Source organism: Notamacropus eugenii, chromosome 1, assembly GCF_028372415.1.
Source record: "Notamacropus eugenii isolate mMacEug1 chromosome 1, mMacEug1.pri_v2, whole genome shotgun sequence".
In the NCBI taxonomy this organism is placed as follows: Eukaryota; Metazoa; Chordata; class Mammalia; order Diprotodontia; family Macropodidae; genus Notamacropus; species Notamacropus eugenii.
The window spans coordinates 590,661,338-590,677,730 of NC_092872.1; the positions used below are offsets into that span (position 1 = coordinate 590,661,338).

The following is a 16,393-nucleotide window of genomic DNA, read 5'->3' on the forward strand; positions in this document are numbered from 1 at the left end:
ACGTGGGTGTCATCAAGAAATTTTATTGTCTGATTACATGATGAGGGGGATGAACTGACTGATGATCAACCAAAATCCTCCACTGTTTCCTTTCTGATGTCAGGAGAAATTGAGGAAGTCCACTGGATTGACACCCCTCACCAAAAAAAAAAACCAATCAGAGGTGGGGGTGGGGAAACTTTGACAAGAGTCAAACAAAATGGCCAGGCTTGGATGGATTGTGGTTCACGTTGTTGGAAAGAACTTCCAAATGGAGGAAATCACAGTTCCACGTGAATATAAGTAGTTTGGCTAAGGGTTAAGAATTACTCTGCTTGCATCCCTCTTCATGATCTTTAATTACTTGCCTTACAATGTAAGTAGTTACATTTATTTAAATGATGATTTTGTAGTAAGGAGATAGATTACCAAAATTCACCTACTCCCCATTACAAACTTCTTGCCTCTTAAAAGAACAAAACAAAACAAAAAACCAAAAATCCTTTCTGACACTACCCTTTTCTTTTCTTGAATATGTGCAGATGAATGGCGTCATCATTCATTCATTAAATGAGCATTTATTAAGTTGCTGACCAGACAGTGTGGTGGCATCTGGGAGCACAAAAATACTAGTGCCAAGCTTACTCTATTGAGGGAAACAATATGCATCATATAAGGAAATACAAAACATGTACAAAACAAACACAAGGCTATTTGGGCAGAATCTGAGCCACTGGGGTGAGGAGGAAAAGCTTCATGCAGGAGAAGGAAGCACTTGGACTGAGCTTTGAAGAAAGCCAGGATGCCTAAGGGGTATACTGAGGAAGGGATGCCAGGAGATGAACTGCTGGGTAGAAGGACAGGAAGTAGAGCAGTTTGGCTGGAGTACGATTTGTGAAGGGAAGTAATGTGTAGAACCTAGGAAAGGAGGCTGAAGCCTCTTATATATAAGAAACCCTAGAAAAAGGAAGAAACTTAGGGAGAAAAAAGGAGGTTGGAACAAAGGGTTTTCAATGCCAAATAGAGGAATCTGCACTTTAACCTAGAGGTAAAAGGGAGGCATTAGAGCTTTGTGAGCTGGGGAGTGACATGGTTAGATGTGTTCTTTAGGACCATTAACTAGAAAGTAGATTGGAGAAGGAAGAGACTTGAGGCAGAGATCTTGGTTGATGGCATAAAGGAGTAGCAAAAACATTTGAGAAAATACAAAATAAATTTAGATATAATTAAATGCCTTCATAAAGTCAGCAGTTGAGAAAGGGCTATTATTTACCATGTGGGCTATGTTTACTATTATTTTATGTATTTTATGATAGCAGGGGAGGGGGCAAGGAGGACATGATTCAACTTGCAATATATTTCAAATCTTTGTAATACTGTATATACCAGGGAACATTGGGCAAGAATAGAGGTCAGGGAAATAATGAGGGGGAAGGGTGAATGTAGGTAGTGGGGTTCAGAGCTATTCAAATATCATATCAGCAGAGCTGGAATGTTACAATTCACCCATGTTTTGGAATCACTGCCCAGCAGGGAGGACACTCATGGTGAAGCTCCCTCTCTAGCCCAGATATTATCTGGAAGCTGGAAAAGCAGCTGCCTCAGGCCACCTCCTAGGAACCTCTGCATTCCTTGATGATCCTAAAAGTCAGACCTACATCGTTTCAGGTGGGCCACGCTTCTATACCAATGTGAACTCTTTGTTTGTACTTCTAAATTTAAATGGGAATAGTAGCTCACTGTCTGACTTCAGGGTGTTGTTCCCTCCTGACATCAGAACTTCCTGTCCAGCGTGAAGGCAGGACAAATCATCTAAGGACCCTAGGGTAATGAGGTGACCATGTGACCAAGTTAACCATAAATCCTAAATAACTTGGATTTCAAACATTTGTGATCTGAGCACACTGAAGCGTCACTTGAATGCTATTTCTAAAACAAAGGCTTGCTAAGCAAATTAACTCTATAAATAAGACTTAGAGGGGAATGCTTACTCTAAGAAAAAACTTTTAATATAAATATGTGCTAACTACAAATTATTCTTAATCCTTTAAATCCTCTATTTGAAAAAAATACAGCTTAATGAATCACCTTTGGAAAAAGAACATGCAGACATTCTCACAATTAAGAGATATCAGATTCTGTTTGGACTCTGGGCAGGACACTGTCCATGGCAATGGTGAACAACCTGTGTGACAATGTCACCTGGTTTTATCCTTACTTGTTCTCAAGTTGATAGTTAGCCAATAGCTGAACAAAATAATTTCCATGGTTGGTGCTTTCATAGAGCCTTGGTATGGTTTTAAGGTCTGTATCAGAGATACATGATTTGAGAAGAGTTTTTACTGCCCCCCTTCTTCTAATACACCAAATGCTTTTCTGAAATCAACTGGCTTAGAGAAATATCTTAAATACTTTGCACCTCTAAAATGATTTTGTGACTCTGAGCTTGTCTGTTCCTATCTGTATTCACTGTATCCCACTGTACAGTGGGAAAAGAAGTGTATTTGGGCTTAAATCTTGGCTCTGCCACTTAGTGTCTGAGTGACCTTAGGTATATCACTTTGTCTTTCTAGGCCTCATTATCTCACCTGCAAAATGAGGAGGAGCTGAATAGATGATGTCAAATGTCCCTTGAAGCTCCAGGAACGCTCCCACAGTGTTCTATAAAGATTTTACAGAAATGAGACAGTAGGCCTATTAAGTGTTCTTGGTTTTTTTTTTGGGAGGGGAAGGAGAGGTCAAGGGTGATATTTGAGATCTTTTTCATTCTTTGGAATCTTCCCCTTTTTAAGCTATTTGGAAAGTGAAATCCCTGGGTTCTAACGCTTTTCTACCTTGGGTCTTAAGGTGGTAGAGTCCAAACTTGGGTTTCAATACTGTCAGTCAGGTGCCTTTCAGCATCTCCCTCATGTTCTATCTGTATGAAGGTATACACTGCCCTGAATTTAGGGTTTATAGACCTCCCCCACCTCCCAATAAAAGACAACTTACCCTTTACCTTGCTCGTGCATGCTATAATCATAGGATGTTAGAGCTAGAAGATAATGAAAAATTATCCATTCTAGTCCTTCATTTTACAGACAGAAAAAGAAAGATAATATGGTATGGTGCATAATGGAGTAATGGACTTGAAGTAGGAAAGATGTATGTTTGAATCCCTCCACAGAGGCTATGTGATTTCTAACAAGGCACGTACGCTCAATTAGGTTCCATTTCCTTATTGATGAAATGCAAGGAATAGTAGTTATGACTTACCTGTGGGTTGTTGTGAGGATCATATGAAATAAGGTATATAAAGTGCATTGTTGTCAGTGTTAATAATGATCTGAGACCCAAAGTTGAGTAACTCATCAGCAGAGCCAGGCCTTGAACCTGGGGCTCCTGACTCCAACCTGACTACTGGAAATGGCGACTGCAACTGGATGGTTTATTTAGTCCTTCCAGGAACATGCCCATTTACCCCCACCAAGTGAGCACTGCAAGCTGGGGGACCTAAAGAGGAGAGACCTCCTTACTCACTAAAAGGACAGGCAACATAGATTATTTGATCACTTGGAAGAAAAGTATTTGGTTTAGTCACCAAAGGAGAGAAATCTTTAGAGTTCCAACTCTTAAAGTAAATGACACACAATTATTATCTCTCCAGCTGCTCTCCTTTAATTTCTTAGTTTAAATTCTCTAACAGGAATTCCCCCCTACCTTGACCCCAAGCTTATTGTCCAAACTCTGATTGCAAGCACTGGGAAGCAGGTTCTCTACCTGACACAGTAAAGACTTGACTCACTCCCACCAATCTACACTTTTATAGTTGGTCTATGTGATGAGGGGCTTTACTTAGTGAGAAAAACAGCACCTACAAACATATTTCAGGAAGGGAATATCGAAGTGGGATGGCTGACCGTAAGCATGCTTTGTTATCTGCTCCTTTGTGACTTTAATCATTGCCACTGTGAAGTTTCCACAATACACACAGATAAATTACACATTTCATATATTTTCCAACTACAGTAGCTAAAATTTTAAAGAGGTGACGGTAAGAATGATTGTGTCTCAAACTGTAAAATGAGTTTCGCCAGAGTACAAATTCTTCCATAATTTCATTTAATAGTGATAGCAGCTCGATTTCAATTTTGCATGAAGCAAATACCTTTGTGATGCCCCCTAATAATTCTGTATACATTTTGATACAACTGATCAATAAGAATATGCCTATATATATATAATATATAAATCTGTGCATGGGAATATATACAATTTGCATATACATATGTTCTTTCTACTTACATTTTTTCCTCATGTACCACAAAGCAGATATTACATTGTATATATATTTTTATATATATGTGCAATTCTACATAAGTCCTGAGTCATTTAAGTATCATTTAGTAAAACATTGTAAATTCTAATTCAACTAAAGCACTTATAGAGAATGTAACACAAACAGGAACAACATATTCTTTAAAAATATATGACTTGCTACACACTCGTATTATGCTTTACTGAGAAAGCAGAGAGTGCATGAAAGGTACATTCTAAGAAATTAGAAAACAGATATTTTGACTTAACAAGGTCAAAGGAATATCCTATCTGCATGTGTTCCATATATGTCCATATCAAGTGATGCAGCTTACATTACATCCAAATAGTCAAGCATGGAAGACTTGAGACATGATTTGCCTTAAAATTCTTTTGCAGAACATAAAATTCTTTGTAAACATCAACTTCTGGGTATTATACAAAAGCTGTCAGTCCAAGAGGAAAATAAACAAACAATAAAATCAAGTAATTAAAAATGTCTTTTTTGGGAGGAAATGCTAATAGGATCTAATGGAAGGGGATATGAGGACACATCTTAGAAAAAAGAAAATCAGATATTACCCAGGTTCTCTAAAATGTAAGCTAAATTTGGAGAGCAAAAGGCAAAGTGAAGCAATCCTGCCACATGGAAATGAATTGTCTGAGCAATAGGAAGGAGCTGTATTCACCTGGGGTTCAATAGTGACCGTGTCTTGCCATGGAAACCACAGGTAGAAACAATTGGTACAACATTCTATTCCCAAACACAGGCACTAAGTCGGAAAAACATTAAAAGGTAAAGGAAAGAATTGTTGCATATCTGTTTTCAGCTGTGAAGAGTTAGGCTGAGACCTTTGCACAAGCATTTTCTTTGTGTTTCAGGAGGAGTCTTGCTAAAGAAAGGCACTGCGTTTGCTGCTGGGCTCGGGCTCCGCTCTAGCCGGTTCCATGGCTGCTGTAGTCAAACACACCTTTTTTAAAGAAGGGGGAGAACTCACAGATGGTATGCTTTGACAGAGTCGGGCCCACTTTATCGAGGTGTAATGGGGATGTTGCAGATTGAAGCATCACATTGAAAAAGTTCCTGAGGTATTGCTGTGGAGGAAAGACATTTTGAAACATGTTCAGGAGGCATAAATCCATTAGCTGGGGTTATAGTGAAGATAAACTGGGGGAAAAAAGCAAACAATTCCCATGAATGCTACAGAAAGCCAGCACCCTCGTTAAATATAATGTAAAAAACAACGAGAAATCTCTAAGGTGAAAGGAGTTCCAAAACACTTCAGCTGTGACCACCCAAAGCGTAGAAGGAAGAGTATAAGAATTGTTTGGAGAGAAATTGGCCTATACCTGGCTGGGCCACTTATCACTGGTGTGACTAGAGGCAAATTCACTTACTTTACCTTCTTTGGACTTCAGTTATCTCATTTGTAAAAGGAGGGTTTAGACTAGCTGATGGCTAAGGAACATTCCACTATTCACCCTATGAATCTAAAAATAATTTCTTATGGAAAATGTGGCTAATTTCTTTTCTACCATGTAGCAGGTAACAGAATATGAAACTATTGTTAGTATATTTCCAGATTTTTAACTTGCCTATGCCTTAATAAGAAGTGATACAATGGATTGGAAAAAGCACAGAATTTTCATTAGAGGAACTGAATTCAAGGCACATTTCTTCTATTTATTACTTGGTGACCTTAGATAAGTCACTTATATGTCTCTAGGCCTCAGTTTTCTTATCAGAGTTAGAGATCAGATGATCTCGAGGGCCTCTTCCAACTCTCAATATATAATGCAATTGGGAATTGAGGCATCTGGGTACTAATCCCATCTCTGATACTAACCATCTGGTTTGACCTCTGAAGTCATTTTGAATGTCTTAGATTTGGCTATATTTAAACTGCATTTCTGCTTTTAACATGCTATGAATCAATCAATGAGCATTTATTAAGTAGCACACTTTGGAGTGGCTATCTGGAGGGTGGATTAGAATGAGGAGAGAGTCAAGGGAACATCAAAAAGGAGAGTGTTGTCATAGTCCAGGCTAGACAGCCAGAACTGAGGAAGTGGTCAAGCAAAGACGGGGTAGGTAAATGGCACAGTGAGTAGAGTGCTGAGCCTGGAGTCAGGAAGACTCCTGTTCCTGAGTTCAAATCTGGCTTCAGACATGTTTTAGCTGTGGGCACATCACTTAACCCTGTTTGTCTCAGTTTCCTCATCTGTAAAATGAGCTGGAGAAAAAAAACAGTAAACTACTGCAGTATCTCTGCCAAGAAAATCCCAAATTGGGTCATGGAGAGTTAGACAACTGAAAAACACTAACCAACAAGGAAGCCTAGGGAGGAAGGCAGATATGAGTGGCCAGGGACTGCGTCAAGCACTGCAGTAGATACAAATATAAAAACAAAAGAATGACAGTTTCTGCCATCCAGGAGAATTTAGTCTGATTAGAGGAAACAATGAATTTATCAAAGTGGTGGCCAGGGAAGGGCATTCTGATGTGGGAAGTCCCAGGATGGAGGTCAGGGGAGATGTGCTTTTCAGTAACACTGGTAATGTTGATTTGATTACAGTTCCCAGATCAAGAGACTGGTGGGTGTGAGGGAGTCAAAGGCAGATTAGAAACTGGCCTGACTGAAAGAGAGTGGAATCAGGCCAGCTAGATGCAGTGGGGTCTTACCCACCATGATAGCTTGGGCCCCTGGCTCATGGTGATGATAACACCTAAAGTCTACATAGGTCTGCAAAGCATCTTACAAATGCTGAGTCATCTTATCCTCACAACACTGGGAACCAGGCGCTATTATTATCTCCGTTTGACAGAAGAGAAAACTAAGGTAGACAACCATTAAAGGACTTCCTAAGGGTCACACAGTTAACATCTAAAGGCAAATCTGAACTCAGTTCTTCTGGACTCCAGCTCCATCCACAGCTCCATCTCGGAGTTCCAAAATCCTTCCAGGGCACTGCGTCTACACCTCTAATGGGAGGGTGCAGTTAGCAAGGGAGACAACATCTGGGGACAGAAACAACGGGACTGAGCAACTGAAGTAAAGTGAAGCTGGGGAGTCTCAGAATCACCTGAGTGACTGAGAGAGCAGGGGTGTCCTTTAATGGAATTAGAGAAGTTCAGCTTTGGGCAGGAACATCACTCTAGACCTACAATATGTTACTAAAAGAAATACTCAAAGCTACTGAGGAGGTAAAAAAACAAAACAAAAAACACTCCACTGTCACTTTTCTATTATATTGGCTATTTAGTGGAAATAGGACTCAAAGAAAAATCATCCTAAATCTATCTGCTGCTGACCCTAAATGGTCAGTGTCTGCTTAGGAGTACATCAAGTAAAGTATGAGGGAGGAAATGTTGATGACAAGAGATCCAATGCCATAAAGCTAACATTTACATATCATTTACCAGTTGTACAATTAGCCACACAAAGACATCCTGACTAACCAAAATTACTGCTGTAAACTCCATTTGTTTTGGATGTTTGTTTTAGGGTTACAAATACTGTTCAGACTTTAATAATCCAAGCATCTGGAACACTGCCCTAAAATGATGTGAATAACATTCGATGTTGATGCTCTGCAAATCTGCAAAAAAAGGAGGTAGGGGTGCAAGCTAAGGCCAGCTTTGGTGTCAGGTTAGGATCTTCTATAATACAGGAAGTTGATTAAAGCATCCTTTCCACATTTTCCACTGGGTAAGTGAGATAACTAATTTAATAACATGTCCAGAAATGACCTAAGAGAAATATATGCTCATGGCACAAAAAAAAAAAATCTGTTTAGTAACACTAGCCCCAGCATAAGTGGAGCTCAGCAACTTCTATCAGAATCCAAGAATTCATTCTCCTTTTCTGAAAGGAGTTAGGGTAGAAAAGTATAAACAGTTCTGAACTTAGGATCAAAAGAACTAGGTCCTACAAGCTTCTGTTTGAATTGTTAACTTGTTGCACTTGCATAGGGTTCTGCATGCACGTTCATTTCTCTTGTAATAAAATCAGTCTTAAACAGATGTTTTGGGAAGTTGTGATTTCCTGTTGACACTCCTTACTTTGCTGAGAGGATCAAATGAGGTAATGTTTATAGAGTACTTTAGATATCATAAAGTACTCTATAAACTCTAATTATTATTAATATTAAATGTAGATGGGACTGACTTATCTTTCTAACTCATTCACATGCATCTAATCCCACTTAGACATACATGTTTATGTAAGCACTGCAACAAGAGCAATACCGAGTCACAGTACCCAACAGCTTGGCTACAAATATTTTTTAAGCCTCCCACAGGTTACATAATTGTGCAGAAATTCTTTTCTTATCACAATTATGCCTTCCAGAGGAATTCCTATAGACTTGAAAGTAATGTAAAGTTGGAAACAGATGTTGTGTCAATATTTGTCATAATTAGTTCACAAAATAGGGTCTCTTAACAGGAAGGACCCAATAAAGCTTGAAGGATAAAAAGGAAAGATTACGGGAAGATCAAAATCAAGTTCATGTAGCCAAGTACCGGGGCACCTTCCTGGTCAGAAGACTAGGAGTTATCAGATTATGTACATAATAAAAGAACACAGCAAAAGGTTTCTGGACTAATGCCCATATCTCTATGTAGATTTAACACAGGGATACCTTGATGAAAATCCACTATACACAAATCTGATTAGATCATAACAATAAATTAGAGGATGATTATTCACTTATAAGATAAATTTTCTACTTAACAGTTGAAATAAAGATTTCCTTTAAACAGCTGATTTTCTAAGTACACTGAAATAATATGATTAACAGTTTGGGAGAGTGGAAAGAGCACCAGTTTTGGAGTCAGATCACTTGGACTCAAATCCCACCTCACTGTGACCTTGAGCAAGTCACTAACCTGCCCTGGGTCTCAGTTTCCTTATCTGTAAAACAAGGGGTTTGAACAACATGGCCTGTAAGATCCCTTTCCGGTGCTGGATCTGTGGTTCTATAAACATATTATAGACATTCAATAAATATACCTATTGCATAAAGTGAGACATGTGCTATGTTAATAGTTTGACTTGATGAATTTATCACTTTTTTAAAAGAAGAACATGTCTATTTTTAAAAATAAAGGTTAACCGACATATTTTCTTTGCAACACACCTATATTCCACAATATAGCCTTCCTCCTTTCACTGCCTAGGGACTAATCACTTACATCAAAGACTACAAGAGGGAGGAACAGGAAAAAAAACAGTTTGGTACAATATCCAAATCACAACAGGTAGATGTAGGTTGGGTAAGAGATTCCATGTAGCTAGGAGATGACTATAGTGGTAATTATGAGAGCTAAAGATCTTCTGCACCCATTAAGGGAAGTTTGATTAGGGGAGGCCCACACCTTTTGTTAATTTCTAATGAGGCACTAGTTCTCAAGGGTTGTGATGCCTTCTGGCTCTGAAAAGTGTTTAAATACTCTTGAGGTGAGGTTTCACTTTGGGGATTACTCATGGGAAGTGGCCAGAGGAGACTCTGGGCAGCTGCTAAGGAGCCCCCCAGCTTTGAAAACCCAGATGTTGGTGCTTCTCTCTCTGGTAACTACATATGTATGGCCAGACAGTTGGATCTGCCTATTGATCTATGATGCATGTATTGTTTATGTCAGGCAGCTGGAAGCCCTATCTGTTGATTTTGATTTCTCTGTATTTTCTCTGAAGTCCAGGGTGCTGACTTTTTGCCCTGAACCAAGTGAATGATATATGTGCTTGATTAAAGTGATTGTTGACCTCTCAAAAGCTGCTTTCCTTTTAGCAAAGAAGACCTAAGAACCTGTACAGCAGGCCCTCCTGTGTATGTCTGGGTCTTGGTGATACAAGGACACAACTTCTCTGTGTTGGCACTCCAAAACATACCTGCCTAACTTAAATTTTCCTGGCTTAGGTTTGTCCTCTTAATAACCTTACTTCTCTATGCTTTCCAAGGTAGGAATTGGTTTAGTAAATCAATCTATGCTGGTATACTAGGAACTACAACTATAGAGATTGTCTTCTCTTCCCAGGAAAGAAGGAACCATGTCCCACAGGTGCATCTCAAAAGTGGACTTATAGAGACAGTAGACGTTTTTTGTCTAACCAAGGGGCATTTTCAGAGATGGTAGTCTCCTACTGCAAGCCAATAAGGTTGATAATTTGGGGATGATAGGGTTTTGTAGCACTTATACCTCCAATCATGTCTTATACATGGAACCCTACTTTGCCTGTATGTAATTTTGGCTCTAATGGAATGTTCTCCATGGCCAGAACCGATTCCATCCAATTCAACTCTCAATAAATATTTCACTAAGCACAACCACTGTCCTACCAAGTGTGAGATACTGTAGTAGTCACTGTATATAAAAAGGCAAACATTTCCTGCCCTTAATGAGCTTACATTTTACTGGTAGATTGTCGAAGGGGGGAGGAGAGCAGTGCGCACTATTCTTTCCACAGCCTGGAATTGTCAGCAACATCTGTGTTGGAAGCTTTTGTCTGATATGGCATACGCAACATTCCATTGCTCCTCTCTGCGTGCCTTTGCTAAGGCCCATTCCTAAAATGGGTTTTCCCTAATTCCCCTCTATTGCTTAGAATCCCTGGCTTCCTTGGAGGCATTGCTCAGATGCCACCTCTTAGATGGTGTCTCTTCTATATCCCCATTCCTCCAGTTACTAGTATTCTCACCTCACTGCAAAGAAAATACACTGTAATTACTTACCTGTGCATATATTATAACACTCGCCTGCCTCTCACTCCACAGAATCACATACCACATTCCTTGTCTTGGCATCCTTGGCACTTAGCATGATACCTTTCCCATAGGATGGTGCTTAATAAATGTTAATTAAATGAGTGAACCAATGGCAAGTGATTTAACCTCTATGATCCTCTGTTTCCTCATCTGTAAAATGAGTATAATAGTACCTATAATATCTCCCAGGGTTTTTGTAAGGCTTACATGAGATCTATATGAATCTATATGAAATACTTTGCAAAACTTTACAGTCACATGAAGATCAGTTATCATCTCCAGGATTTAGCAAAATGCTTTGTACTTCACACTAAGGAAATAATGCAAATGAGAACTGGCTCTGTTCACCTCTGTAACCTTCAAGTTTAACAAGTGGTCACCAGCACTGTCCTTTGATACAATCTACTCTTTTCACAACCTTTAAATTGGGTCAATCTTGAAGGAAGTTCCATAGGTAGTCTATACTTACTTAAGACCTTCAAATTTAACTTGAATTTCAGGTAATCAATAAGGAAACAATTTATTCAGAAAGCTTTGAAGGACTCCAGACTTCCTGTCTATTGACAAGGCTACTTTCCATCTATTTTAATTAGCTGGCCATTTTATGTTATTAAAAATTACTATTTTAATAGAGTTCACACCTGTAATTGTAGCCCTACTGCTCATTTCCTGTGCCACACATAAACTCAGCAATGTAATTTTCATGCTTTTCCTGCTACCTCATTGTTGTGGGAAGCACTCTATTTTTTACAAAATTTAACATAAATCCATAATTTAATTTAAAGTTACTGAATTTATTAAAATGGAAATGCTCTCTGAAAATTAAATGGGGCCTTATCCTCCCAGTGGTGCCATATTTATAAAGAACACAGCTCAGTGGTATTCATTGTCCTCAGAAGTTATGAAGCATGGGAACAGCCTAAAGACACATAGCCGTCTGACAAAAGTTAGGTGTTTCATTTACCAGGCTGCATGAAAATTCATCATTAACTAAATGCCTTAAAGATAGGGAGAAAAACCTTTCAGCATAACTACGGAAATATTTTGTTAAGTCTAGACTAGGGTTGTGTAAGGCTGCCACAACTATGGCAAAGTGACATTCCAGGGAGGCTCGTTTGTACCAGGTCTATCTGAATTGTACAGGACACATTTGCAACAAATCGTGGTAGGAATAACAACAATGACGTTCAATCAATAAACATGTATTAAGGGTCTAATATATGCCAGATACTTAAGATAATAATTAGTATGGCTCATTTATCCATCTAAATATGTTATAAAATACACACACACATACATACACATTACATATAACAAATAGATTTTATGAGAGAGAGACACACACAGACAGATGGAGAGACAGCATGACTTTTTGGTTGGAGAGCTGGTTCCAGACAGGAAAACATGCATTCAGATTCTGCTTCTGACGCTTGCTGTCTATGTATTGCCTAATTCAAATTTTCAAAATATCCTCAGAATCTCTAAGACTTCAAGTTGCAGAGCACATGCTAATTTTCATTGATTGAATACTTCAACAGGTGTTCCTGATACCAAAGAAAATAGAGGTTTGGTAAAAAAGAAAAAAACAGATATATTTGGTCCAAACCTGTGATTTCATCCCCTATTTCACTCCCATTGTGGAACCTTATTTCAAACTTGTAAATAACTCTCAATTGGGCTTCTAAGTCAATTAGCTTTTGAAATGTTTGGCATTAAGGATTAATGTCATTTAAAAAGGAGGCAAAAGGGTCCAATGAAAAAAGAACTTGCTATCCAGTTGGAGGATCTAGACTAAAATCCCACCTGTGCTCTTACTATCTGTGTGACTGGGTAAGTTACTTCACCTCCCTGGGCCTCAGTTTCTTCACCTGTAAAATGATGGGGTTAGAAATAGGGGGACATGGAGAACCTTTCCAAATCTAGAGCTTTGATCCTAAGATCTATAAAAAATATTACATTAAATTAAGCATGATTTTAAAAGCAAGGCTTTTAATTTTAGGTAGAAATCTCAGCAATAATTCTAGAAGTTATAGGGGATATATTTTGTGATTATTTAATGGTTCTAATGATTAAGCAATTACACAATAAAATTCAACATTATCATAAAATCGATGTAATTATTCAAGAGGAAAAAGTGGTAGAGGACAAACTTGTTTACCAAATGCCCCTTATTGGGAAATTTTATTTGTCCAAGTATAAATATTTATGAATTAATGGACCTAATTTCATATAATACACTATGTATTATTTCATGTTTAAAGCTAAAGGAGTCTGCTAGCATATCTATCAGAAGTTATATTGTATATTCTGTAATCTCCAGAATTTCAGCTGTCCGCATTGCATTTCAGGTCAATTTGTTTGTTCATTAATTCAATTTAAGTGATTAATACTGATATATGAAGCCTATCTATTGGATATGTGTGTGTACGTACACATATTTAAGATCATTCTCTTTCACTTTCATCATTCAAATTCTTGAACCAGGAAGGATTTGAAAATTTGTTTTGTTTTTTTCCTTTTCCTTAATGGTTTCCTAAGGTAGGAACTTTACCTTCTTCCCAGATTTTTAATGTGGGTGTTTTCCAAGGGTCTGTCCTTGGCCTTCCTTTTCTCTCTGTTCCTCTGAAATGTATATGAATATACATGTATGTGTGTGAGCATATGTGTGAATACATCTAGAGATAGGCATATAAATATTATCTTTCATCTCTTTTCCTATAGCTCCTTTACACTAACAGGAAGATGATCCACTTACCATTTATGTAATGTCACTAAATGTAGGTTATCCCAAAAATCTTAGTGTAGTTTTAATCTATTAAAGCCTATAACTGCACTAAAACTTTTGGGACAGACTGTATAGACAGCATCATATCAGAAGTAACACTGTTACCCAATTTACACTCCTCTCTAAAAACCTATTATTTTGTAAAAATGGCAATCTAGGTACTTAATACCTCATGTCTACATTACCTCAACAGATGACTGCTAGCCTTTTTGACTACAGGTTCTCTTTATTTAATCCATCCAGCTCACCACTGCCATAATAATGTTCCTAAAATATTTCTTTCAGCAAGTTACTCCCCTGGTCAAAATAATCCAATGGCTCCTTAATTGGGCCCCACCTACTTAAATTTGTTCCCCTTTCCATAACTCCTCAATGTAGAGCACCCTCTACTTTAGTGACACTGGCTTTTCTGTCTCACAAACACATAATATTCACTTATCTTTATGCCTTCCCTCTAAGCGATCCAAATTATGCCCATGTGTCAAGGGACTAAATAATCTCTAAGCCTCAATCAGCTCTAAATCCTATGATTTATGACTAGTTTAGATTACACCTCTTCCATGGGAGCTGAATCAACTTCCTATGAACTCGTACAGCTCTTAGAGTACTGCCATAATATGTAACATTTAATTCTACCTGCTTGTTGTTGATTAATTTATTCATTCAACAAGTATTTACTGAGTGGTCTGTGTGTAAAGGGCACAGTGATATCTGGGTGTGTGCTCTACATTAGTTTTACTATTTTACTACATTTTGGGAGGCAAACCTCTGCTATTAACTCTTTTGTAACAATTCTCAAAAACAGGAAGAAAGCAGAGTGGGAAAACTATATGCCAGTGAGCTTGAGTTCCTGAACAAAATTCTAGAATGTGTCATTAAAAAGGGATACTTAAGGAACATGAAGGCTTGAAAGTGGCCACAAGGAAGAATGATTAGGTAGACAATGAGAATGTAGGAGCAGGAACAGCCTCATAAGAACAAATCCTACCAGGTTAATAGTCGGCTGATATTCACTGGAGGTTTTTGAGTAAAAGATAGATGATCACCTGTCAGAAGGAATTCTGGACTTGGAATTAAGCCAGTTAGAATCCAAGTTTCACTTCAGATTCTGACTGGCTGTGTGATCAAAGACAAGTCACATTCTCTTGAAACCAGTCTCCTCTTTTAAAAGATGATAATAATACTTATACCACCAACTTCACAAATTTGTTGTGAAGAAAATGAAAAGAATTATAACAATGATTTTAATGCTGTGGAAAGGATTCCTGTTCAGGTAAGGACTGGACTATATTATATGATTCAGAGCTAGAGTTCTTTAAGCTAGCTCCCTCTTTTTGCAGCAAGAACCCTGAAGTCCAGAGATTAAGTGATTTTGCCCCAATTCTCGTAGAGAATGAATAACAAAACTTGAATTTGAATACAGATTTTTCTAACTCTAAATCCAAGGTTTGTTGTTCTTCTTGTTGTTTTTCTCCTATCATCTTTTGGAAGTCCATTTTTAATTCAGAAATTTTGATTTTATGAATTTCCATTTTCCCAACCCCCATGGTGCACAGTACAGTGCTACACACGTTAGGGACTCAATAAACTGTTCAGTGACTTGGTGATTAGAGGATCACATACCTGGGAAGAGATAATGAGACATTATCACATCTATCCCCCCTGCCTTCCAGCAAAATTATGTTTAAATTGGGAGGCCAGTTGAGTAGGCAATGACGAGAAAGAGGTCTTTTGCATTTCAGATTAAAAAGAATTTTATTTTTAATTAAAAAAGACCTTTTCAGACACCTCAAAAAAAAAGTCAAGAATGTTTAAAAGTGGCAGTAATGAAGAAAGCTAATGAAAATAAATGAAAATGATGTAGGAAAGCAAAGAAATGTAGTTACTCCAGTTGGGATGAACGTCTATTGCTAGTTCATGTACAGACGTAAATGAAAGACCCATGTCATCTCAAACCAATCTTATCAGTATTTCTAACGAACAAGTCTGCCTTTAAAAAAAAACAAAACTTTTACTCTAGAGTAAATACTTGAAGCAAATAGTCATAATTTGAAATGTGGCATTTATTTTTGATGTTACAGAGCATTCTGAGAGTTTCTGGTTAAAATTCATCAAGGTAAAAAGGTGATTCTGTGATAACAGAATCAGATTTATTTATTACAGCTATTCAGAGAATTTTTTTTTATAAACTTAATGATATAAGCATATTGTATTGACTTATGTTACTGTACCAGTTGAATCCATAAATTTAATATACATAGCTGGATTCACATGCTCCAATAAAAAAATCAGCATGCTTTAAAATTTTTATAAGTGACATAAAAAAATAATTTCTAAAGACTAAAGTTTGGCATAGAGTTATAATATGGTTTCAATGATCATCATAGTCCAGACTGGCAGACTATTTCTGATTTAAAGTTGTTTCATTTCTGGGAATCTGCTTTTTGATTACCCCCACTCTTATAACAACAACAACAAAAAAGCCATATTAGAAAGATCAAAACAAACCTAGAGAGTGAAGGAAATCAATCTTTCCTTTAGAGCAAGTCAAAACAAGTCCTGTCAAAT

General features: G+C 37.7%; 1 protein-coding gene across 17 annotated transcripts in view; it reads right to left on the reverse strand.

Moving 5' to 3' along the window:
* The window catches only part of KIF16B (kinesin family member 16B), a 550,717-nt gene that overhangs the window by 165,629 nt on the left and 368,695 nt on the right, over nucleotides 1-16,393 (reverse strand). For 5 of the 17 annotated variants that reach the window (XM_072634507.1, XM_072634504.1, XM_072634501.1 and 2 more), the window contains one exon: nucleotides 4,064-5,370. The exons of the other annotated variants lie outside the window; for them this stretch is intronic. In XM_072634507.1, the coding sequence (XP_072490608.1) occupies nucleotides 5,212-5,370 (159 nt within the window). In that variant the 3' untranslated portion in view covers nucleotides 4,064-5,211. Of the gene's footprint in view, nucleotides 1-4,063; nucleotides 5,371-16,393 lie in introns of those variants that run through there. 17 annotated transcript variants of the gene reach the window in all.